The sequence below is a fragment of the Taudactylus pleione genome, unplaced genomic scaffold, assembly GCF_031769625.1.
Source record: "Taudactylus pleione unplaced genomic scaffold, aTauple2 ptg000095l, whole genome shotgun sequence".
NCBI lineage: Eukaryota > Metazoa > Chordata > Amphibia > Anura > Myobatrachidae > Taudactylus > Taudactylus pleione.
In genome coordinates this window covers 21,222,196-21,248,139 of record NW_028284497.1, presented here as the reverse complement: position 1 = coordinate 21,248,139, position 25,944 = coordinate 21,222,196, and the positions used below count along the sequence as shown (strand labels likewise).

The 25,944-nt window shown below is 44.7% G+C and overlaps 1 protein-coding gene across 4 annotated transcripts in view; it reads left to right on the top strand.

Annotated features, from left to right (window-relative positions):
• SECISBP2 (SECIS binding protein 2) overlaps positions 1-25,944 on the top strand; it is a 38,824-nt gene that overhangs the window by 1,999 nt on the left and 10,881 nt on the right. For all 4 annotated transcript variants that reach the window (XM_088470052.1, XM_088470051.1, XM_088470050.1 and 1 more), the window contains exons 3-7: positions 9,236-9,388; positions 12,624-12,728; positions 14,743-14,881; positions 23,561-23,730; positions 24,565-24,724. In XM_088470052.1, coding sequence (XP_088326178.1) covers positions 9,236-9,388; positions 12,624-12,728; positions 14,743-14,881; positions 23,561-23,730; positions 24,565-24,724 — 727 coding nt within the window. The remainder of the gene's footprint in view (positions 1-9,235; positions 9,389-12,623; positions 12,729-14,742; positions 14,882-23,560; positions 23,731-24,564; positions 24,725-25,944) is intronic.

Here is a 25,944-nt window from a genome sequence, read left to right as displayed (position 1 = left end):
TTTCAACTAATACAGGGGTGGGGAACGTTTTTTCTGCCGAGGGCTATTTTGATATATATAACATTACTTGTGGCTCTAGGGCAGGCCATGCCCCCTCCGTGTGATGTCACATGGGGTGGGGCCACAATCGCTGGTGATTACAGCTATGCCCAGGGCATCCTGAGGATGCTCCGGGGAGCTCTAAGGGCAGTGGTGTGACCATCAGATGCGTCCTAAGGACCCATCAGGCTGCACTGCTGCATAGATTCAGGCTGCAGGGTGCCATTCTAGGCACCCTGCTAGCCAGATTAGGCTAGCAGAAAAAAAGATCAGCGGGCCAGACCAAATGATTCCCGGGCCTGAGGTTCCCCATCCCTGAACTAATATATAACTCTTTATTGGGCAATATTTGACAAAATGGGGTAGATGTATTATAGCGGCACTTAACGTGCCGCTATAAAGCTTCCCTCTTTACCGAGGCGAAGCAGGAAGCACTACCGATGAGATGTATAAACATCTCATCGGCCAGAGAGGGGGAGCGTTAACTCCCCCCTCCGGCGATACCCGTTAGAGACCACAGCGCATCACCCTAGTGCTGATGCGCTGTGTCTCCCGGCTGGCTCCACTGAGCATGCGCGGGATCTCGCAAGTATTGCGAGATCCCAACGTGGAGCCCTGGAGCCGGCAGCAGGGACAGCGCTGTCCCTGCTGTAGGTATAGGCTAGCGCCAGGCTGTAGCTGTCGATAACGACAGCTACAGCCAGCCGAACGGTCAGGCGATCTGACCATTCATACATAGCCCAGGCTATCGGCGCTGCTATCTTGTAGATAGCAGCGCCGATAATGACGGGCGCATAGCGCCCCTGTCATTTACCGCCCAGACCCCCGATCATACATCGGGGAGAAGCGGTATCAGTTCACATAACGTGCGCTGATACCGCTTCTGGGCTTCGTACATCTACCCCAATGTCAGTAATTTCTCCTTCATCCACTAGGGGACACTGGAGGACTTCAAGACAGTGGGGTATAGATGGTGCTGAGTGGAGCTGGCACTTTAAATTTAAATGAAGTATGACTAGCTCCTCCCCTCTATACCACCCTTTAGGCCAGTATTAGTTTGTGCCCGAGTGGGAGCAGGTCACAAAAAAGACTTCTCCTACTCTAAGGGCTAGGATAGTTTTTAATAAATAGAATCTGAGGACAGACGGGCAGTAGCTGCAACTGCCTGTCTGCTACGTGGGACGCTGCCGGAGGGGACCGACTCGCAAGTGCATGCACTTAGCCTGGGGTCCCCGACACCTGAGACCTCCGTCTTCGGGGGGGGGCCACGTGGCGCTGCGTGCAGCGCGCATCGCGGACCCCCTACAGTCAGAGCTGCATCGGCGGCAGCAGCAGCAGGAAGCCTCCTCAGCATCTCCCTGTGAGTACAGCTGGCTCCCTGATTAGCAGGGCAGCCAGCTTATTACTACATTAGGTGGCCCTACGGTCAGATCCGCACCGGCGGCACAGCGCATGAACTAAGTACTCCCTGATTAGCAGGGCAGCCAGCTTAGGGCTGACAGAGGCGTGCTCACAGGACCTCCCAGAGAGCGCGCCGAAGGCAGTAGAGCCAGCGCGTCTCTCGCTCTGTGTACTGCTGGCTCCCTGATTAGCAGGGAAGCCAGCTTAGCCTTGTCAGAGGCGGCTGCATAGACCCCCCACAGAGCGCGCCAGCGGCAGCTCAGCTGTCAGCGCGTCTCTCTCTATGTACAGCTGGCTCCCTGATTAGCAGGGAAGCCAGCTTATGGCTAACAAAGGCGGCATCACAGATCTCCAGAGAGCGCGCCGATGGCAGTACAGCCAGCGCGTCTCTATGTACAGCTGGCTCCCTGATTAGCAGGGAAGCCAGCTTAAGGCTATCAGAGGCGGCTTCCTGTGCGCTCCCTGACTAGCAGGGTAGCCGGCATTGTCCCTGCATTAGGCAGCTCAGCAGAATACTGAGCCGCCTAATGCAGGGCTGTATATATATACAGAGGCAGTATATATATATATATATATATATATATATATATATATGTGTGTGTGTGTAAGAATATACTGGGTAAAGCGCCCGTTTACAGAACGGCGCTAGAATGCAGGGGGCGGAATTTAGCTCCGACTTCCTTCTCCTGCCTACAATCAGCCCCAGCGTTTCTTTGCAGACTGCTGGCGGCCATTACAGGGAGAGGCAGCGCTGGACAGCCTACGGACCTGTATGTATCACAGCAGGGGTATAGGCTGATGTAAAGTGAGCGTTTTGGAGCATAATAATAATTAAGCCTTTGCCTGGCGTTCTGGCTCTGCTAGGAGCGCTGTTGTGGGCAAGTGTGGTTGTCTCCAATCTCTCTGTACCCCAGTATATTCTGTTTTTTCTTACCCTGTCACTTAACCTCTTGTGGTTTGTGTGGGGTCTGTATGTAGCATGACTGGCAGGTCTAAGGCTTCACAAAAGTTATTTAACTGCAAAAAGTGTGGAGTAAAATTTACACAGGGACAGTCATCTACCTCCAGATTGTGTGACGGTTGTTATACGGATCAACAATCTGCAGAGATGTCAGAACCACCGTCTTGGACGCAGGTTACATCTGTTATGTCCTCTCTCTCGGCTGAACTGGAGGCTTCTCGTAGAGATAGAGAGGCTTACAGGTCAGCTGCTACAGAGGAACCAGCATGGGCGAGATCCCTAGCTGTTTCTATGGAGGGGATTTCCAAAGCCATGACAATGGCGTCCGCTCCGCTGGACTCTAAAAAGAGATTGTTACCCTCAGTCCTCCATTGGGATTACCCGGAGGAGGAGGATATGCCCGAATTAGAAGAGGGTGAATATGCCCCAGATTCGCCTAAAGAGCCTCTGGAGTCTGATCCTGAACAGGTATCAGAGGGAATAGAAGCCTTGATTGCTGCAATACGACAGGTATTGCACATACAGGAAGAGGACTCAGGTCCTGCAAAACAGTCTTTCTTTCTTAAGAAACAAAGACAAGCTACGGCTTTCCCTATATCGGAAGAGCTGAATTCCCTTCTAACGACAGCCTGGGAACATCCAGATAAAAAATTTCAGATGTCCCGGCGTTTATTATCTTTTTACCCTTTTCCAGCAGATAATAGAAAGCCTTGTGAAACTCCCCCTAATGTAGATTCATCTGTATCGTGATTGTCAAAAAAGACTACACTCCCTGTTCCTGGAGTCACTTCTTTAAAGGACACATCCGATCGGAGACTGGAGAACACTCTTAAGTCCATTTACACCGCTGCAGGAGTGACTCTTCGTCCAGCGATAGTTAGCTGCTGGACTAACAAGGCTATCGAAATTTGGGCTAAGCAATTGGTGGACGGAATGAAAGATCAACTACCTATGGAGGAACTCATTCCATTAGCAGAACATATAGGTGAAGCGGCAGCTTACCTTGGAGAAGCATCTAAGGATGTTTGTTCTATTGCCTCCAGAACTTCAGCTCTGGCAATTTCAGCACGGCGGGTGCTGTGGCTCAAAACTTGGCAGGCTGACGCGGAATCCAAAAAGGCTGTGGAAGCACTTCCTTTCACTGGACATCTACTATTTCGGGGCTGTACTAGATAAATGGATATCTCAGGCTACTGGAGGTAAATCCACTTTTCTACCATCTGCAGCTCCTCCACCTAGACGATCTTACTCAGGACCTTCGTTTTGGTCCTTTCGGCCCCGGGTCGTTCACGTGGTCATTTCAGAGGATCGTCAACGTCCCGTGGTACCAGAGGTCGGGGTAGAACCGCAGCCTCCAGAGGCTCGAGTCTACAGGAAGTTATGTCCACTTCTAAACCCAGTGCATGACTGGCTTCCCTCTCACCTGGGGGACCCCAGAGTGGGAGCGCGTCTTCGGGACTTCAGCGAGGTCTGGACGGAAACCAGGGCGGACGCTTGGGTCCGAGATCTAATAATTTGGGGGTACAAGCTAGATTTCCAACTGCAACCCCCGAATCGTTTTTTTACCACAGGTTTGCTAGTTTCCACCGACAGAAGTGTGGTCTTACAGAAAGCAATAGACAGGCTTCTGTCCATGAAAGTGGTAATCCAAGTCCCCAGTCATCAGAAGGGAAAAGGATTTTACTCCAGTCTTTTTGTCGTTCTGAAGCTGGACGGCTCGGTCAGACCCATTCTAAACTTAAAGGATCTCAATCCATACTTACGGATCTTCAGGTTCAAGATGGAGTCTCTTCAGCCGGTAATTGCAGGCTTGGAGGAGGGCGAGTTCATGGTATCTCTAGATATCAAGGACGCCTACCTGCACATTCCCATTTGGCCACTTCACCAGGCTTTCCTGAGATTCGTAGTTCGGGATTCACATCTCCAGTTTCAGGCCTTGCCCTTCGGCTTATCTTCGGCCCCACGGGTATTCACAAAGGTTATGGCTGTGATGATGAGTCTCCTTCGGAAACAAGGAATAACTATTATTCCGTACCTGGATGACCTACTCCTGAAGGCGAATTCCAAGGATCAACTATTACAGGACATCACCGTGACGCACAACCTCCTCATTCGTTATGGATGGATCCTGAATTTTCCCAAATCGCATCTGCAACTGACACAGAGATTGCAGTTTCTAGGAATGATCATGGACACAGTCTCAACGGGTGTTCCTTCCCCAAGACAAAATAACTTCCATTCAGGAGATGGTGAGGTTGGTCCTTCGACGTCGGCAGGTTTCGGTTCATGCATGTATCCGACTTCTGGGGAAGATGGTGGCAGCCTTCAAGGCTGTCCAGTACGGTCGTTTTCACTCCAGACCTTTTCAGCTAGATCTCCTATTACAATGGTCGGGATCCCACCTGTTTCTTCATAAAAGAGTCAGGTTACAACCCAAGACTCAGATTTCCCTACTGTGGTGGCTAAACTCAGTTCACCTTGCGGAGGGAAAGAGATTCGGAGATTGGACACTTCTTACCACAGATGCGAGTCTTAAGAGGCTGGGGAGCAGTAATTCTGGAGCATCACTTCCAGGGACGCTGGACAGCACAGGAATCGAGTCTTCCAATCAACATATTGGCGTTAAGAGCAGTTTTCTATGCATTACAGACAGCAGCTCACTTTCTCAGGAGCCGAGCAGTCAGGGTCCAGTCCGACAATGCCACAGCAGTGGCATACATAAAAAAACAAGGAGGCACCAGAAGTCGTGCGGCCATGAAGGAAGTCAGCAGGGTTCTGATCTGGGCGGAAAACTACGCAAGGTCGATTTCGGAAATCTTCATTCCGGGCGTCGAAAATTGGGAGGCAGATTACCTCAGTCGTCAGGATGTACATCCAGAAGAATGGGCTCTACATCCACAGGTGTTTCAGCAGCTGGTCCAACGGTGGGGTCTTCCGCAGGTCGACCTCATGGCATCCAGGCAGAACCGTCAACTGCCCCTTTACTGCTCTCTAACAAGGGATGCACAAGCGGTGGCTGTGGATGCACTGTCAACACCATGGCGGTTCCAATTCATTTATCTGCTTCCTCCATTTCCCCTTCTCCCTCGAATCCTTCAACGCATCAAGAGGGAACAGGCAAAGGTCCTGCTGATAGCTCCGGACTGGCCTCGCAGAGCTTGCTACTCCAACATTCAGCTCCTGTTGGTAGACAATCCGTGGCCCTTACCACTCAGAGAGGATCTGCTTCTTCAGGGTCCTTTACTGCTTCCAAATTATTACCGGACGTGCAAACTTTTCTGCAGGGTGTGGTTAGATTACAACCACCCTTTGTTCCTCCTACAGCTCCATGGGACTTTGACTTCGTCCTGTCTTTCTTGCAGTTTTCGCTGTTCGAGCCTTTGGAGTCGGTGGAATTGAAGTATCTTTCATGGAAGGTGATACTTCTGCTGGCTCTAGCTTCCGCCAGGAGGGTGTCGGAGCTGGGAGCTTTATCATGTCGTCCACTATATATGGTATTTCATGAGCTTAGAGCTGAGCTACGCACCAGAATGGATTTTCTGCCAAAGGTGGTTTCGGCCTTCCACATCAATCAACCTATTGTGGTTCCGGTTGTTCCACAGGATTCTCCTTCTTCTAGATCCTTGGATGTGGTTAGAGCTCTTCGCATATATGTAGACAGGACGGCAGCCGTTCGCAAGACAGATACTCTTTGTTTTGTATGATGCTGCTCGTCCGGGTTGGCCAGCTTCCAAACAGATACTGGCTCGATGGATTCGTCTGACCATACGACAGGCGTATTTGGCCTCGTTTAGAGAACCTCCATCTTCCATTACCGCACATTCCACTCGCTCAGTGGGTGCCTTGTGGGCGGCTGCTCGAGGCGTTTCTATGGAATCTCTATAACGGGCAGTTACTTGGTCAGGACGGCATACTTTTGTTCGGTTTTACAGATTTGACACCTTTGCGACTTCTGCAGCGCAATATGGTCGGCCTGTTTTGCAGGGTTCTCAGCGCTTTCCCACCCGTGATGGGAGCTCTGGGACGTCCCCACTGTCTTGAAGTCCTCCAGTGTCCCCTAGTGGATGAAGGAGAAAACAGGATTTTGGTACTTACTGATCCCTTTCTCCGATTCCACAGGGGACACTGGACACCCACCCTGCGCTGTTCTTTCTGCCACACCTGTTATGCCTGTTGGCGACATGATAGTTGTCTAGGGTGATGTTATGAATGTTAGAGACATGTTTGTCGTCTCTTGTTTCATTCTATTTTGCTTTGTTTTCACCTTTCAGTTATCTGTACTTTCGCCTCCTCCTCTTCTGTCAATCTTTTTTCTCTGCTCCCCTCGGGCTCGGTTCTAATACTGGCCTATAGGGGGGTATAGAGGGGAGGAGCTAGTCACACTTCATTTAAATTTAAAGTGCCAGCTCCACTCAGCACCGTCTATACCCCACTGTCTTGAAGTCCTCCAGTGTCCCCTGTGGAATCGGAGAAAGGGATTTATCGGTAAGTACCAAAATCCTGTTTTAAACGCCTCTGACATTGCCACATATTTGGACAAAAATGTTACAATTTTGCCTCTCGTACTAAGCAGCGTGACAATTTTTTTGCCACAAAATTCAATCACTGCCCTGCTGCAATGAGAACAATGGAGTACACTGAGATACTGTAGTCACATCCTGCAGAAGTAAACATGCCATATTTTTAATTGAGCCTATGACAAGTAAGTCAAGTGTGCCATATAGAATGTAGGGACTCTTGCACTGATTAGCATTTATTGCAGTGCTTACCAGCTTTGGCTGATTTATATAATTTTGCAAAATTAGCCTACCATACAACTATTCAGTCATTTTCTAATACTGATAATCTACATATAATGGACATTGATCTTGGTGTGTTTATTTTCTTTTATTATTTAGGATTTCTTTCAAGTGATATTTTCACCTCAAAGCCTAGGGAAAGTTGGCTAAATGTTTGATACTGTAAAGGTGCGTACACACTGTACGATATCTATGAAGGATATGAACGATAACAAAATTGTTCAAGGATATTTCGTTCATAGCATTCATTTTTATGCAGTGAACGACCAACGATGCGCGTTCCCGCATGAACGATAACGATATCTATAATCGTTCGTACATGCAGGCCAATCTGGACGATATTGTCAACTTTTTTTCTGTTCAGAGCTCAGGATGACTTCACTGAAAGATCTCTTTCAAGTCGTTGGTGGTACAGATCGTTTCGTGTGTACGCTATCGATTCCTGCCTGTCTATACCTTCTAAAATTGTCGCTATTTAGCGTTATGAGTCCCAAAAGAAATAAATGCTTTCAGACTGAGTGTGGTTCCAAAGCACAAAAAGTTATTATTCAATATAAAAACAGATGGTTACACGCTGTGATCTAAATACAATTAGCGCAAATAAATTATACAGACCCAAGGTACAGTTGTTACATACGCACGTGATCTGGACCCAGATACCGGCATCAAAGTAGAAACCTCCGTCAACAGCAAAGCAAGCAGACTGGCATCCAGGTTTAGAGAGCCTACATATATACTCTAGCATAGATAGGCAATACAATAGAACAGTTTGGCATGATTCCATTGGTTCTTCTTCCTGGTTCTTCTGTTACAGTACAGTTCATAGGTCAATTCGTATGGACACAATCCAGCCTCCAACAGCTCTTTGTGTCCTGTTTCCCGCTGCATAATAAATCTAAGCTGGTTACATTACAGAGTACATTTTAATGTTTAACTCTCTATGGTCCATAGTTTGCCGACACATGTTGCGATCTTCTCACCGATGATACCGGAAATCTGCAAAGACACAGCGGATCAGTACAACACCAAACACGGTCTGCTTACCATGTGCTAAACCTTAGATATCAAATTACATTTATTTCACAACATTAATAATACTGAATAAACCTTGAATATTACACTTTAATGCTAGGGAACATTTTATGTAAGTGTTCAGTGTGTAAGTATTGGGGTTTTGGGAAAAGACGCTAGTTAGCGTTGTGCGACTACGTGTTTGTGGAGTACACCATGGTACGTGTTTTGCAGGGTTGATCATTTTATATTTTAGTGACTGTCTGTATTTATATGATGAGGACTTTTAACTTCTTTCTATTGCGTGGGAATCGCACGGCGCTGTATAAAAACATCGCCGTATGTACTTATAATGGGTTTCACTAAAATGGCGCTGGGCGGCCAGTCGCAAAATGGCGTCTTATTGCCATTCGCAAAATGGCGTTGTGCTTTTAATTTTAAACCGATCCTGTCTCAGCCAATTATCCGGCTTTGACAATGCACCTTAAGTAAAGCTGCGTACACACGACTTAAATGGACGATGTGAACGATAACGATACTGATCATATCGTTATCATTCATATCGTTGATTGCGGGTCGTTATAGTCGTTGGGTACATGGTGTGCTGGATGATCGATATCGATCGTCCAGCACACCCAGAAGATTGAACAACGATATCGTTATCATTGTCGATCGTCCCGTGTGTATGCACCATAAGGCTACTGGTTAAATACAAGGGGCTAAAAAAATAACCAGACTTGCACTATCTTAACTAAGCATCTTCTAGCTCTCACTAGAATTTGGGGGGAACTTATTCTGTACCTAGCCTTCAACAAACATGGGCAGTAGGTTCGTTAACATGCGTAGAGAAATTTTTCATCCGTTATTATACTACTTAGCTTTGCACATAGGCTGGCATTAATAACCTACAGTATGCTGGTTTCTCTTACAGCGAACCTAACATATTGCACACCGCGCACACAAACATTTTTCTAATTCTATTTTTGTTTAATGGGCACCTCCCCTATTTTGCCTTTAATTTCAGCGGTTACCGACCCCTTGCATAGCTAAAGAAACTGAAGAAGTGGTAGGAAAGAAAAAGAGAAAGCAAAAGAAAAAAAAGAAAAGCAGCGGAGTTCCAGAAACTGTAAAGTCCACAAATGAAAACATTGTTTTTCAAGAGCTCCCAAAATTTCAGGTATGTCTGTCTTATATTAGTGGCATTCTTGTATTACAAGTTTAAAACCTAAAACAAGAAGAACAGGGAAGTGTCCATAGTGCATTACATCAACTAACAATGCGTGTTTAAAAATATAGCTACTGACCTTATCTGCCTGACCGTTTTAAATAGTCTCCAAAATCCTTTCTTATCGAAAAGACCATCCTTTTTCAGCAGAAGCTGTAAAATATATACAAAAGATACACAACATCTTGGTATTTTAAGTTTAAAATATTTTTACTTCATCAAGAAACCAGTATAAAATCTGTTCACAATTTCATAACTACATCCTGAAACGACATATCATTCGTGCCTAAAGACTGATTAATATGCAACGAATCATTAACGAGTTTACCAGATCTTCCTGCATGTAGGGAAGATCATCGGCATCGTTATCGCTGGTGTACACTGCACGGTTTGCCGTTCCAATGCGTCGGAATCGGCCAAATCGTGCAAAATATTGTCTAGTGTGTAGGCACCTTAAAGGAGCCTACTAACTTCCTGTTAAACACTCCGGCCATGGTCCATTTCTACATATATTTTATTGGAGCACTGTGTCTCCTACAAATAAATATATATTTTTTGATAATCACATAGTCAATTGTCTTACACGTAGCCCATTTTATTCACACTATTCCGTTTAGTAACCTAATACATCCCATAGTACATAGGTGAGTGGTTTGTGTAATTTGATTTATATTGTATAGACACAAACCATAGAGACCTCACATCTCTAACACTCAGCAGCTCCCGAGACCGTGTGAGTCCTAGCTGCGCGTGGATCACACCTACCTATATTCAGTTTCAGGGAAGCAATGTCTTGCATGCCTTGTAGGAGTTATGACAGGCAAAGCTAAACAGGTTAACAATACAGAGACCACGTTTTTGTGGAGATAGGGGTGGGCTCCAGAGCCAAGTCACGAAAATATGGGTCCAGCGGGCAGCTTCTCGGCCACTAGGAAGCAGGTTGATACTTTGCGAGGACAAATTGAAGTGTATCTATTCTTTATATGTCTGTACTGGGAATTCCAATACAGTTTTAATGCTGGCTTGCTTATAACAAACTCCAAATTCTATTTTACTAGTGCATAGGTTCTCAAACTCTGGGCCTGATTCAGACCCGGTCGCAAGCGGGTCGATGGTCCCCCACTGCGCTTACGCGAGACCCTGCCAGCGATGGACGCTCCGTCGCTACGGGTCTCGCACCAAAGCGGGGTAGCTGTCGATTTTGATTGACAGCTTGCCCCATTTTGGAGGCGGGCGGGGGGGTGGCTGGCCAAACGGAGGCGTTCCCGAAGGAACGCCTGCCGTTAGGGGGCGGCCCCACTGACATCACTCGTGATGTCTATTAGAGCCGAAAGCTCACTGGGGCTTGCGGGAACGAGACCCTACCACAAGGGTCTCGTCGCAAGCCCTGATGGTCGTGACCATCACCTGGCAGCTCGCTAAACCTGTGGGTGGTCACCCACAGCTTAGCGAGCGGCCAGGAGGCCGTCTTTAAAAAAAAAAAAAAAAAACAAGAACGCCCTGATTCAGACCGAGTGCTCTCAAAGAGCGTCCGGCTTTGAATCACGCCCTCTGTCCTCTGGACCTCAAACAATACATGTTTTCCAGGTCTCCTCACAGAAACACAAGTGAAATAATTAGCTCCACATTTGTATCTTTTAAAATGTATCGGTTAGTAATGAATACACCTGTGCACCTGCTAGGTGAACCTTTTCAAAGAGAATGGAATATCAGCCCTAGACCTGAGTATAGAATAATATTATTGGCTTTAAAACATAAATTATTTATTATATAATCCTTGTATATTTTATTTATACTAGTTCATAAATAAAAAAAAGTTATACATAAGCAAAACATGTGTGCGCCTTCTAAAACATCCCTAGACCAAGTACAGATACTTGTATATGTCCCAAATCACATCAAACATCATACCCTGTAAGCGACCAAAAAGCCAGTAGATGTACACTGGAACCTTTGTATCTAAAATGTGACTCACAATGTAACAATTGGTAGATGTTGCAAAAGTTGGTTACATTCTAGAGTGGGATTTATGTATCTATACATATGTGGTCTGGACCTCTTATTGACCATGAAAAACATCAAAGCATAGAATATAAAGTATAGAAAATATTAAATTCGAGAATGCAGCAATAATGAAATAGTAAAAACCATCCAGGAATGATCTGGATAAATAAAAGCAGATAAGTAGGTGTCAGCCTGATATACAACCCATATAATTCTGCTCAGTCAGCGTAGGGCATTAGTATTGTTTTGTGTAGGGCTCAATAAATACTTGACACAAGGGAAAAAAAAACACCACCTTAAAAAATGGCATACGAGTTACCGGTATTAAGGGTGGCCACCCTACGATGATCTTTATGAATGCCGTTTCTAAAGGACTTATCTTATCCTCGAAGCAAGTGTCCTGATTACATCAATGGATCCGAATGCATGTAGTCTTCCCCAGCCTCCTGGATGATGTGTGTCCCGCTCTTCAGAGAAGCCGGGCTGGTGTTGCCCGGCTGCAATTTGAGGTGGTGCGATGTACTGCAGAGCTACCTGTTCGCTCCAGCAGCAGGCGAAACAGTGAAGCAGCCGTGGTTAATAAGCCGGGCTGCCAGTGCTCAGTTCCAATAGACTGTGGTGGAATGTGCTGTGAGACAGTTTTTCTCGAAGACAAATGCTTCCTTCCGGAAGCTATATGTGGATCGTGGTGCAGGACCAGAGGTGGAAGCTGGCTGCAGGTGAATCTGTAATGCCAGGTCTGCTAGATGAGAGGAGCTCACTGATGTGTTTCATCCACGTGGCCGGACTTTCTCAAAGTGTTTACTAGGGGACCTGGAAAATGTGAAGTGCTTAGGGTCCTGAGGACCAGAGTTTGAGAACCACTGGCCTAGTGTATATTTTTCTCTGTGTATCTACCCATAAGGTCTGTACATTTCCATAATTTTCAAATTTCTACTCTCACTAGGCAGCTCTTAAACAAGTTTGTGTACATAATGCATTACACATAATCGCTCATTACTATCTTTCTGTGTCCTCCTAAATATGTCCTGCCGTTCAAATTCTAAACCTTGTTGAACAGTCCTGGCAACCATGTACTCATTGTTCTTCTAATAACTGAATCTCCTATCACCAGCATCTTTATGGCCTTCACTGCTTAATTCCCATCGTTACTAAGCAGTCACACAATACGTTTTCCTTGTAGGATGATGAAGAGTTCCCTGACCTCATCTCTTCTGCAGGTGCTTCTGAGAGAGGGAACACCAGCAAAAGTAACAGTAGCTACAGCTGGGGACCAAGAGAGGCATTGGTAAGGAATTCATTGACGAAACTTGAATACACTAAAATCAAGCTTTCAGTATTTATTTTGTGTTACATTAGTACAAGAATGTTTACTTGTTGTGCCTGTCTGATTTAATATTACCTTTGCATTACTACAACAAATGTGTGATTTGCTTCAGTCTTTTGAGTACTTTTGTTGACTCTGCTTTTTTAGAAACTGTAATAAACTTTATAGGGTGCCACAAGTGGTCTGCAGCGCCGTACAGAGGGCAAAACAGTGAGCTAATACAGGGTAAAACCGTGCAATACAGTGGACAAGTAACAATTAGCACTACAAATCTCAGCACAGCCACTGATACAAGAGGTGCAATAGAAATATTCAGCGTAAGCTGAAACTTGTATATATTGGCAGCGGTGCAAAGGGTATTGGTCGTATTAGCAGAGTGCAGGGCCAAAGAACCTAAGAGGAGGTGTAGAGTGTAGCAGGTGTGCAAGAGAAGTAGGTAATGAGAACGGGAGGTCTCTGCTCATGGAGGTTATAGTATAAAGGGAATGAGGAGACAAACGAAAGACATAAAGAGTGAGCCAGTAAAAGGGCCGGAGCTGGGGTGAAAGAATTGGAGAGTGCAAGAGGTAAACTATGTGGTGACATGTTTTAATGGTGGATGGATATGCTTTATGAACAGGTGGGTTTTTACTGCGTGCTTAGAACAAGGCAGGCTGATGGAACAAGGGAGGTCATTCCAATGTTGGGGGACAGCACAAGAAAAATTTTGGAGTGAGATGTGGTAAGCAGAGTGGAGAAAAGGTGGCGGTCATTGGCCGAACAGTGAGGGCAGGAGGGAGCATATAAGGATATGAGGTTGGTGATGTAAGGAACTGTGGAGTTGGAGAGGGCCTTGTACGTAATGCTTAGTAGTTTGAATAAAAAGATAAGTCTGCTTGCAGTGTTGAGTAGATTGGAGAGGAACGAAATGGGAGCAGAGGAGTTCAGTGAGGAGATGGTTGCAGTAGTCCATGTGAAAGATGAACAGTCAGTGGACAATGGTTTTGGTGGCATCCTGGGAGATGAAGGGTCTGATGTGGGCAATTTTGTGGAGTTGGAACCGTACCTAATACAGAGGTTCCCAAACACGGTCCTCAGGACTCACCAACAGTTCAGGTTTTAGATATATCCATGGTTGAGCACAGGTGACTTAATCAGTACCTCAGTCAATGAGATTTAACCACCTGTGCTCAACAATCTATATCTCTAAAATATGAACTGTTGGGGTGCCTTGAGGACCGCGTTTGGGAACCTCTGACCTAATAGATTTCACATGTATTTGTACTTTTCTAACTCTTAAGGACTCAATACTTAATCTGGGTACACACCTGAATGATGGTCCGACCTGGGTATGTGTTATGATATATTGCGACATCGCACACACTACACAATCTGTCATCCGACGATACAATATATCGTTACATGCTTCATGTAACTGCAGCGCTTCATCCGTGGCATCGTCCCATCTGATGTGCGGCACACTAGATGGGAGATGCAACCACCCAATTAATTAAACAATGAAATGGGGGGGATTTGCCCGCACGCACTTATACGATGGTCATTGAGATCCATCGCGAATTGCAAGAACTGCCAATATAGTGTACGGTGTGTACCCATTTTTACAGAGCGCTGCGGTTAGATAGAGCAGTATGGGAATGGTGGGGATGAGCTGGCATTTGTTTGGCTAATCTAAACAATACCTACTCGAAAGAGGTTGCCTGGATATGGTGGGTAGGCCCATAACCTTGGCCATGATTATGCTAAAAACCTCTATTGATTGCAAAATTGTATTGCATTTATATATATTATTAATAATTTGGAGTTGTGCACCTGAGATTTGTCTGTTTCTGTGCCTGCAATTAGTCTCATCAGGTAGCACCTCCCATCATATATATAGTCAGGTTGTGCAGTCCAGAAATCTTTCCCATAATCTAAACAATAGTTATAGTTGAAACACCTTGGTCATAAATTGCTAAATTCATTTTGTTATTTTTAGGAGTCCTCAAAGACGAAAGGAAGTGGGAAGAAGAGCAAAACTCCTGTGAAGTTGGATTTAGGGGACATGTTGGCTGCATTGGAGCAGAAACAACACACAGTAAAAGCCAAGCAGTCTGCCAAGCCCATCGTGTTATCTGGTATGTAAAACCATGTAGTTGTGTTTATAGTTCCACTACTATTGAATGTGTTTTACTTTACCATATTACACTAAAGTATGGCCTGTGCATATGTTCAGTCAGTTTTGGTCATACATTAAGTGGTTCCCAAACTTTTCCGGTTTATGGCACCCTTAGTGCCTCAGACTTTTTTCGAGGCACCCCTATGGCAACGGGGATAGATTCAACTAGTGTTGGGGTTCCATTGGAACCACTCACACTAGCAAAAACTGGCAAGATTCTCTTAACATAATAACCTCCTGTGTGCAGCGCTTAAATAGTTTCCTGTTGAGTTACTAAGTAAAAATTTTGAAAATCAGAATTTTGAACTTTCTTGCCATCCTTCGCTTTAATTATGGGGTGATGGACATGGTTGTGGTTGTTCACCAACATTGGCTATTGCTAAGTTATCACCCTGAAAAGAACAGTAGAAAGGAGAGGCATGAAAAGCAGAAGGCAAGGGGGGAGAGAAGGTGGGATACAAAAGGGTTGCAGGAACAGATGTAAGATAGGAGTGGGGACAGATAGGATGACCTTATGCTGGAACTTTTAGTTCCACAGCAGATAGAGCACTACATGTAGCCTACAGTGTTTCTACATTAGAAAATATTTATTCACATCTAGTTCTGGTCACAAATTAAAGTATTTTTGCAAACATTTCCCACTTTTGCTTACTGTACCTTTTCAGTGCCGTCCTGCCTGCAGAGGAAGGGGGTGGAGCCCTGCACTTCCTGCTTATTAATCGGCATGCTGTTCTCCACACCAGTGACACCACTATTGGGACAGGGTCCGACTTAGTTCTGTCTTCTGTGGAGTAGCCACACAGAGGAGGAGGGAAAATGGTGGGGGCGGAGCCAGTTATGCACGACAACTGTATTATTGCAATGCACAGTGCAGCAGCCTGTGCTGGGTGCCCTGCTCTGTGTAAATGGCTGTGCGCTGAAGCTGTTGCTAAAGCAGCGCACGGCACAGCCTACTAACTTGCCAGCCCGGACTGGACCACCCGACTGCGGTACCCCTGGAAGTGTGCCGCGGCGCACCGTTTGGGAAACCCTGCAATAGATGAATATAGTAGCACATACAGTGTGTCAATTTATCATCCCCAAGCTGGGAATGTGTTACCACGTTTCTTTGTCACTTGTTTTCCAGACAAAGCATGGCTACTATTCAGCTGTGATTGCAAGTGCAGAATTTGTTTTTTTTCTGCAATTTAAATGGTGCAAGTGTGCAGAAAGAAAAAGGCGACAGGGGAAACTCATACACTTGGGGGTAGATTCAATTAGTCACAGGGCTTACCGTGTGGCTGCAGCTCTGCCCTGAGCTCTTCAATTACTGTCGCTACCTCGTGCGGTAAGCCCCAGAGGCTGCACTTAACGCAGATCTTTCCTTGCAGCTTCAGGAGCTGCGAGGAAAAATCTATGTGCAGTGCATACTCTGGGGCTTACAATATAACAATACTTGTTACCCTGTGCGGTAAGCTGTGGGATATCGGAGGCTCTTTTTGTATCATATTGTAATTGTTAAATGTTGTTCAGTCTATGTAGAGCAGGAGCAGTGATGTGCAACAGACTGCCCTCCTTTATGCTTGTTGTCAGATTTTTTTTTGTTATAGCTTATAATGCTTATTTAAAAGACCTGATATGATGATATAGATGTCTTTCATTAATAAAATGCATGCCTTCAAATGAGCACTGTATGGCCTTTTTAAAGGTTAGAGGGCCACCCCAATGCAGCCCCTGAAGTGAATCAGGTTGTCTCTCACTGATGTAGAGTATTATAGGGGAAAAAATACATATTTCCTTGATTCATGCTCTTTTTTTGCTTTCATGCTCTTTGAGAAGTAGATATTTTTCCTCTGAATATTTGCTGATGATGTAAATGGGTTTGAATGTTTTTTTTCCAGCTGTCACCCAGATAATCCCTTAACCACTAAACTGGCTAATATTTCTATATATTTTTTTAGCATCAAATTACATAAATAGCTATTCAACCCGATTCAGTATAATTTTATTAACAAACATTTGTTATTAAAATGATTTTATATCAGGGTTAATTTTCTTAATTTACAGAATCTGATCAGAGTCAAAATAATAAACTTTACGGACACAAATAAAGCCTGGATTGCTATTTGCAAATTCCTTCAGGGCGACCCACTTTCTACACCTTTTTATATACCCTTGTAGGAAAATCCGACCTTTCTTCCCTCCCTAGGTAACCCGGCCTACATATCTTGGTACTGTAGGGGGATCCTGGTTATCAAAGACCTCTTTGATAACATTATATTCTGTCGTTTACTGACCATTTTAGGCCTTACACGGACTGCCTCCACCTTCAGGGTGTCTTCATCCTTAGCCAAACACGTAAATTTAAAATCCGCTATCTTTATCCGGATCTCAACGAACTAATTGGATCCTCATGGTCGATGATTTCTGACACATGAAAATATGAAATACCAGACTTACCCGATCTTGGGGAAATGTTCCGTATACCACAAGGATCTTGAAGTCGGCTTGTTTGCAGGAAATCTATATTAGGGTACTAAATAAAACCTATATTTCACCCTCGCAAAGAAAACACTTTATTGCCACCAAAATGGGTTCATGCCTTAAATGTAATTTCCCTTCTGCTACACTTTCTCATCATTTATGGTCTTGTAGAAAGATCAGTAAATTCTGGAATAAACTCCTTGATCACTTGGCTATGATGGCTAGAGTCCTACTCTTTGTGGACGTCTCCTATTACAGCACTGGATCTCTCAGACCGTCCCTACATTAGTGGAATGGAAGCTAGCTTTACTGGAGTTCCTTTATCCTCAACGCTGCACGGCTAAGTTTCATATTGAAAAGGGAGTGACATCCTTTCACAAAAAATGGGGTATATATTTCGACAGCCTGTAAGATCACAAACTGGTTCTTAGTACTTCAACTCACCTGAGATATGAGTGGTGCTCTAACCCTTTTATTTGTCCCCTCCCTTTCCTGCCTAGAAGTGTTTGATCTCAGAAAATCTTATTCACACCCTTTATAATGGTGCCTAGTATAGACCCTTATGGCCATTTGTCACCTACACTACTGAAACTTCCAACCCGGGGACGCTCATAAATATATCTTATTTTTGTAGACCTTGTACTGTACCTTTCCTTTCTTTCTTCAATGCTGGGTGACACTGGACCATGGGGTTATAGCTGGGACTGCAGGAGCTGGCACTTAACTAAACTTGTAGCTTTAACACTAGGCTCCTCCCCTCTGGAACCCTATCATGTCAGTGTAGTTTAATTGCCTGTGAAGTTGGGCATGTTGTGGAAGGGCTGCGTTGCAGCCCTTTGTTGCTAGGGATTATTTTTATTTTATTTGTAATATATATTTTGCATTCTTATACAGGTACTGTGCGCTGCTTCCAGCCAGGACCCGACCAACCGTGGCTTCGTACCATGGAGCACACATCGCCAGGATTCGAGAAAGTTTCCTCTTATATGGAACTTTGAAAATCCTAAGCTGCGCAAGGCACATAAGCGTCTTCCTTTTTCCAGGGGGCCATTAGACTTTTCGGATTCCGAAGAAGAGGGTGAACTTCTGGAGGAGGAGGTTATCCCCGAGTGGGCGGATCTGGAGCCCTCTTTAGTTCAGAGTGTGGAAGACCTCATTACGGCAATGCAGCAGTCCCTGGCCTTGGATGCGCAAGCGGTGGGACCGTTCAAGCGTAGAGGCGCAAGATGATGGTTACTTTCCCTGCTTTTACTTTCCCGGAATATGTGTGTGAGGCCGTCCAGGACTGCTCTCGGGTGGCCTCCAGGGTTTCGGCTACGGCCATCTCAGCTCGGCGGGCGCTCTGGTTCCGTGCCTGGGATGCGCACGACGAATCCAAGCGTTCTTTGGATCCTCTCCCCTTTGGCAGGGGATCTGTTTGGCACGGAGTTGTACACAGTTATTGCCCAGGCTAAGGCACTTTCCCACCCATAGTGGCCCAAAAACAGCGGGGACTGTGGTTTTGTGCCTTTTCAAGGGGTTTACTAGAGGTCAGTCTGCCTGCAGCAGGTTTTTCCACAGCAGAGGTTCAGCTCTTCGGGGGAAGGTTTTCGGATACTTACAGGCACTCTGGAACCAAGGCTCCTGATAAGCCTAGCGCATGACTGAGTCTTGCCCACCCAGTTTGGTCGGTGTAGGTGGACGTCTGCTCCAGTTCAGGGTACCGGTGGGTGGCGTGGACAGCCGATGCCTGGGTGCAGGGCATAATTTCCTGAGGATATAAGATCAACAGCAGCACCATCTAGACCGTACGGTGCAGGTGCTTCAGGATCACGGCTGAATCCTGAACCTAGAGAAGTCGCACCTGACTCCTTGCCAGCGCCTGATGCTCCTGGGAGTGATCTTTTACACCTCCCTCCATCGAGTCTTCCTACCCAAATCCAAAGTCCGGGCCCTCCAGGATTTGGTCACGACTGTGCTGTCTGTGCCTTGCTTGTCCATCTGGCTGTGCATGAAGCTGTTTGGTACGATGGTCTCCACCTTTTGAGACCATCCAGTATGCCTGCTTCCACTCGCAGGAATTCCTGTGGGAAATTCTCTGAAATTGGTAGGGACGCACGGATGACTTCTTCACCTCAGCTTCTGGTTCTGTTGGACAGCATTGTCTATTAATATTTAGCTACATCTAGCCCTTCTGAAAGAGGTTTGGATCTTTTTGCAAGTGGTGTTATGAGTTCAACCTTCGTTTCAGCCGCCGGTGGCTCAATGGGATCTTAACTTAGTCCTCTCCGCAGGCTCCCTCTGAGCCTTTGGTTTCCGTGGACTTTAAATTCGTCATGTGGAAATTTTGGTTTTCCTTATGGCCGTTTCAGAGTTGGGAGCCTTGTCTTGCAAACCACCGTTCCTCATATTCCACGACTATCGGGCGGTTCTCCGAAAAGTACCCTCATTCCAACCGAAGGTTGTTTTGGCTTTCTATTTGAACCAGAAAACTGTCTTTCCTGTGTTTTTCTCCATAAGAGACTTACCGGGACGATCTGACTTTGTTGGACGTCATCCAGGCCCTGCGGGATCTACTTGGACAGAACTTCTGGCCTCTGTCGTACGGATTCCCTACTGGTTCTCTACGATGCTCAGAAACACCTGGCTGGACGGCTACACCGTTCAACTGATTTAGATGTAATTACCCTCAAATTAAATCTGAAAGTCTGCAGTTAAAGCACATCTTGTTTGTTTCATTTCAAAGCCATTGTGGTGGTGAATAGAGGCCAAAATATGAAAATTCTGTCAATGTCCCAATATTTATGCACCTGACTGTGTGTGTGTGTATATGTATGTGTGTGTGTGTGCATATATATATATATAATTTATCCACAATATTATGACCACCAGCTAATAGCAAGAGTAACCGCCGTGTGCAGCACAAACAGCTGCTAGATGGACTGGGAGTGACTCAGTAAGGTACTGTAAGGTTGGCACAGGTATGGAGCCTGCTGACTGCAGTGCATCTGACAGCTCCTGGAGGGTTGTGTGGTGGAGTATCCATGGAGCGAACACAATGATCGAGGTGGTCCCAAAGATGCTCAATTGGGTTCAAGTTCAGGGAATTTGGGGGCAAGGGAAGTCTTGGTCGTGCTCATCCAACCACTGTCTGACATTTATAGCCGTGTGACATGTTGCACTTGCTGATAGATACCATCCACCTCAGGGAAGACAATCTGCATGTATGGGTGTACGTGCTCTGCAAGGATGGATTCATAACCAAATTGGTTGAGGGTGCCTTCCACATGGATGAGTGGGCCCAGAGAATGCCATGAAAACATTCCACAGACCATAACGTTGCCACCACTAGCTTGTGTTCTTCCTGCAATGATTGCAGGGTGTTTGTTCTCCGATGTTTCTCGCCTGACATGCCGATGTCCGTTCGTTCGATGAAGTTTGGCCCTTGTCGCTCAGATCCTTATGCTTGCCCATTTCTCCTGCTTCCAACACCTCAACATCAAGAACAGATTGTTCACTTGTTGCTAGTATATCCCACCCTGCAGGAGATCACCAGCCCAAATTAATTAACATTTTTATGGTATCTACACTACAGTATGAGAAAAACATTACTGTATTCAACAGAGTTATTCATGTTGAGAATTTCTCTGTCTTAAAGACTGCCCCTTACATTTTTGGTGATGTCATTAAAGATTAAGTTGCTCAGGGGTCTGTTGGCCAAGATTATTATATATTAATGAATTAATTGATTATTGAATTAAAGTCCATATGCAAGGTTTTGAATTGGTTTAGCATGAAATACACACAGGAGTAGAGGTAGGGCGTTTTTCAGTGGATTGCAAAATCCAAACAAATCTTCTATATAAAATGTATTGGTCTGTTTGTTTGTCCAGTTGGACACCCCTCCACCGATTGGGATGAAACCAGCATGAACTGGTTCAGTTGGATCCTGCCCAGTTTTTAGGGGTGGGGGGGAGGGGTTAAAGCCCTGGTCGGACCTCCTGTTTGTGTACGCTGTGCATAACTTTGACCCGGGGAGCCTGTTCTGAGCCTTCCACTGGATGGATTTGGACGAAAAGTTCGGAGTGGTAACACTGGGTCCTACTAGGGCAGGGGTGGCCTACCCACGGCTCTCGAGCCGCATGCGGCTCTTTAGGTTTTGAGATGCGGCTCCCGCCAATTTAACTGTGAACACTGGTCTCTGAAGTGGTCAGGGGCTAAAGAAGCCTTTGATCACTTCAGAGGCCAGCATTCCCAGTGATGTGAGGAGCCTGCCTTGCGCGCGCCTGCTGGCTTTAGTTGCATCCAGTCAGAGGCAGCGGGTGCCGGAGCCAGTGTGGCTGGGTAAGTACTGGGCTGGGGGCACTACTTTAGGGGGCACTGCATATGGGGCAAACTACAGGGGGTCCAACATAAGGTGCACAAATACAGGGGGTACGGCATAATGGGCACTACTTCCTGAGAGCCAGTGGGGGGGGGCAGCCTGAGACCTGGGGGATGATGTCTCCTTTCATGCTTATGGGGGCAGAATGGGGCTCTTGAAAAACTGTGGGGGCTGTGACACAAGGTTATGCGCCTGCAAATGTCATAAAAAAGGTGTGCACACAAAAATGGGACGTGGCCTTCGGCGTGTGCATTCTGTCAGCTCTTTAGCTTGACTACAGATATTTTTTGGCTCTTTGCCTCTGACTGACTGGCCACCCCTGAACTAGAGATGTTGAGGTCCCTGTCGGACCTCCCGTTGGTATACGCTGGGCAGACTTTTGACCCACAGAGGGGTGTAACTGGTCTGGGATGACTAGTAGAGTGATTGAGGTCCAGGTCGGACCTTGCTGCGGAGTGCGTCAGGCAGAACTTTGACCCAGACAGCCTGTTCTGGGTTTTCCACTGGATGGATTTGGACGACATCACATAAAATTTTATAACTTGAAGATTTAAACCCGGGCAACGCCTGGTACTTCAGCTAGTAATTAATAAAAAGAAGAAAAAAATTAATTGGCCAGTTAGAGGTTTAACTGAGTAAGGAAGTTTAAGAGCAAATTAAACTGGGTCCCCAAAATTGTAATAATGTTTTTCTAATTGGAAGGAGACATTTTTGATGCATTAATATGGAAAAAAAGCACATAGTTGTGTATAAAATGTAGCTATTGGTGACTGACAATTAAATGCAAGCACTGATGTGGAAAAAATGCTTTCCACAGTATAAATGTAGCACTTAGGGGCATATTCAGTTGCGGAAGAAATTTGAAAAAATCTTGGGGCACTGGGTTTTTCCCGCAAGGTTTTTCCTATTCAATTGCCTGCGAGAAATTAGCGTGCCTAATTTTCTATAGAACTTAACCATGCTTTTTTTTTTTTTTCTCACAGCTTCTGAGCAAGTCCAATGTTTCCTAAAATCGTTAAGGAAAAATTGGCAGGATTTGCTTCAGAACCCCTAAAACACCCCTCCCTAATGATTAATGACTAATTTAGCAATTGAAAGTTTCTAATTGGCCTAATTAGTCCAATAATTACATGTCATTATTGGTTGTTGAAACCAATAATGGCCTCAAATAACCTCAAAATCAATTTTCTTGTTAATTTATTCACTCCAAATTTAATTAAAGCATTTATTTAAATGAAAAATAATTGCTTTATTATCTTTTTCATTTAAAAAGGAAATTGGCCTAAAATTACCCCTAAAATAATTTTGTTTGTAATAAAACGCAAAAAGTTTCCTTTTTTTTTTCTTTTATAGGAGTCATTTTGTATCTTTCACAAATTTAGCTTAAAGGCCCCCATACACCTACGCGATTTGTAGACTATCACACGATTTTCGACTCGACGTACGTTCAGAAATCATGCATTTTTTCATCCGATGCTCCCTACCGTGGATCCTTCAGTCGTATCTTATGATCATATGTGCAGCACATGTTCCATCGTATCGTGTTCAGAACGTGTTGTTTTTTTTTTTTTTTTATGCGATCCATCGTATGGCAATACTGTTTGTCCCCATTCCCTAATGAGCGCGTGAGGCTCATACGACTGATCCTGTGCAAAGAAAAAAAATTAAAAAGTGCCGACGGAACTGCAGGCTAATCGGATGTAAATCGGATCGGAAGCTCATCGTGTAGGTGTATGGGCCCCATTAAAGACTATTCAACTTTTGGACACAATTAACTTTTTGTTTCTTTATTATTATTTTTCGATATTATAGTTGGTGGTGGTATACCTGTGCTATCAAGAGAGCCAGTCACTATAACCAAACACACGCAATCAAAGCAAGGCCTAGCACCACACAACCCCCTTGATTCTAGCGCTCCTCTGATTAAGAAAGGGAAGCAACGAGAGGTGCCCAAAGCAAAGAAACCTACTTCACTTAAAAAGGTTAGTGTAAAGGATGCTAATGGGAACACAAGTATTTCCTCTGTACGGAAATACACAGGGCCTGATGCAGAGTTGGATGTAATGTACACTCAAAACAGCTGGATATAAAAATAGTGTATTTATGCCCATATGCTGAGGACTTCATATGATGAGATGTAAGCAGATCAGTAGCATGCAGCGACCAGCTTTCTGCATGCAATTGTATAGATACTTGACATACATGAGCAAATACTCGCATTGGCATAAGGTAGAAAGCAGGTTGCAGCGGATGCTGATAAGTCCAACTCAGAATCAGCCCCAAATCCTCTAATATATGTATGAAGATAGCACCAACAAACCGATCACTGGTGCTGATATCCATCATCATCTGGAATTTGCACCTGGATCCACTCGCAAACTAATATTATTTTCTAAGGAGCATATGCATCTGTTTGCAATTTCCCAAAAACACCCTTACTGTACTCAACCTATAGTAGGTTAGAATACCCTTTACCTCCCAGACAGGTACCAGTATCCTGCTAGTCTGCACAATGTATGGTTGAACATTTACTGAGCCACAGTAACGTCAAAATGCAGCCTCATGAAATTTAAGTCTCATGGTTATAAGAGACCATAATGAATTTATATTCTTCATTATGTTACTGTACAGCATTCTGTTCAGAGTACAGCCAGGGTATAGCCAGTATAAATTAAGGAGAACCAAAACTTAGTTTTTCTTTCCTTAAACTGAGTATTGAATCTGCCCCTATTTCTCTGTCTACAAGAAACCATTTTGTTAAATTGTTTAATGTGTTAGTTTACACTTGTTTTCTATATGTATTTATATTTTAATAGATTATTTTGAAAGAGCGAGAACAGCGTAAACAGATCCAGTCGTCGCAGTCTCAAGATGCAGCCCAGCCAGTGGTAGAGATTTCTCCGGATAATGTAGAAGAGTCAGAGAGTCAGACCCTACCTGAACAGTCTTCACCTTCTCCGCATCCTAATGATATGGGTAATAAAGATCAAATCATCTGTCTAAATTGTGACCACTCAAAGAATACTGGTGGTAATAACTTTTACAGGAACTGTCATACAGTACTTGATTTTATCAGTACTTTCTTGCTTTGCTGTTCGGTCTGCATGACAGGAAGGTCTTACATTGCCACTCTGGGGGTTTACCCAGGGTGGCAATGTCTTGGGTTCCTTACTTCTAACCGTTATTGACTACTCATATTAATGGTACTTAGTCACTAGACTCTTTAACTGAAAAACTGGGTGCACACCTCAACAATGCAGCAATGCACTGTAATGATGTATCGCATTGCCGTACCACAACGCAGTATATCGTTACAAGCTTAATGTAACTAATCCTCGTCGTCCGTGCAGCACATCAGATGGGAAGATGCAACAACCCAATTCATCGAACGATAAATTGGGTGATTTTTGGGGTACACAATATACTACGGTCCCTGCGATCCATATCGATCGCAAGATCGGCCAAAATATCGTATAGTGGGACTGATTCAGAGACTTATACTAATGCAATCACAAATAATATAGGAAAAACAGCGCTATAGGAGTATAGAAGCATCTTTATACATTTTTTTTATATTATTCATTATTTATTTTAAAGTACAAATGTGCTAATCTGAAAAATGTATTAAACGTCCAATGCAACAATAATTCATAATCAATAGAAAATGGTTGCTAATAAAGTACGCTAAATAACAGCAATAAAACCAAACTGATACATTCGTGAACCACAATAATTAATTAATAAACTATTAAATAAACCATGAATGCTTGTACTTCTCAAGCTAAATTTTCATCAATGTAACAGCTGGCAGATGAAGAGAAACCACGTGCTAGTCACTGAATAAAGTCACTAACGCGTTTCTTTCCTCTGATGGAAACTTCATAGGGAAGAAGCGTGTTAGGGATAAATGTACTGCACTGTTTTGGGACTCTAAACCACGGACAAAAGTGATTACTTTTATTTCTATATCATTACTACTTCATACTATAGATCGTGTTATTTCCTTATATTTCAATCTTTTTTTTTTTTTCTCCTGGAACAAGATTAATTACACCCCTTGGTTTCTACAGCAAATTACTCCAGTGCTGCTTCTCTCCAGTGACTACATGGAGAATCTGTTGTAGCAACTCCTGGAGCTCTAGTCTGATCCATTCTCACTCGCTTCTGTAGGGTTCTTGGAACTCCGTGGCTTTTGG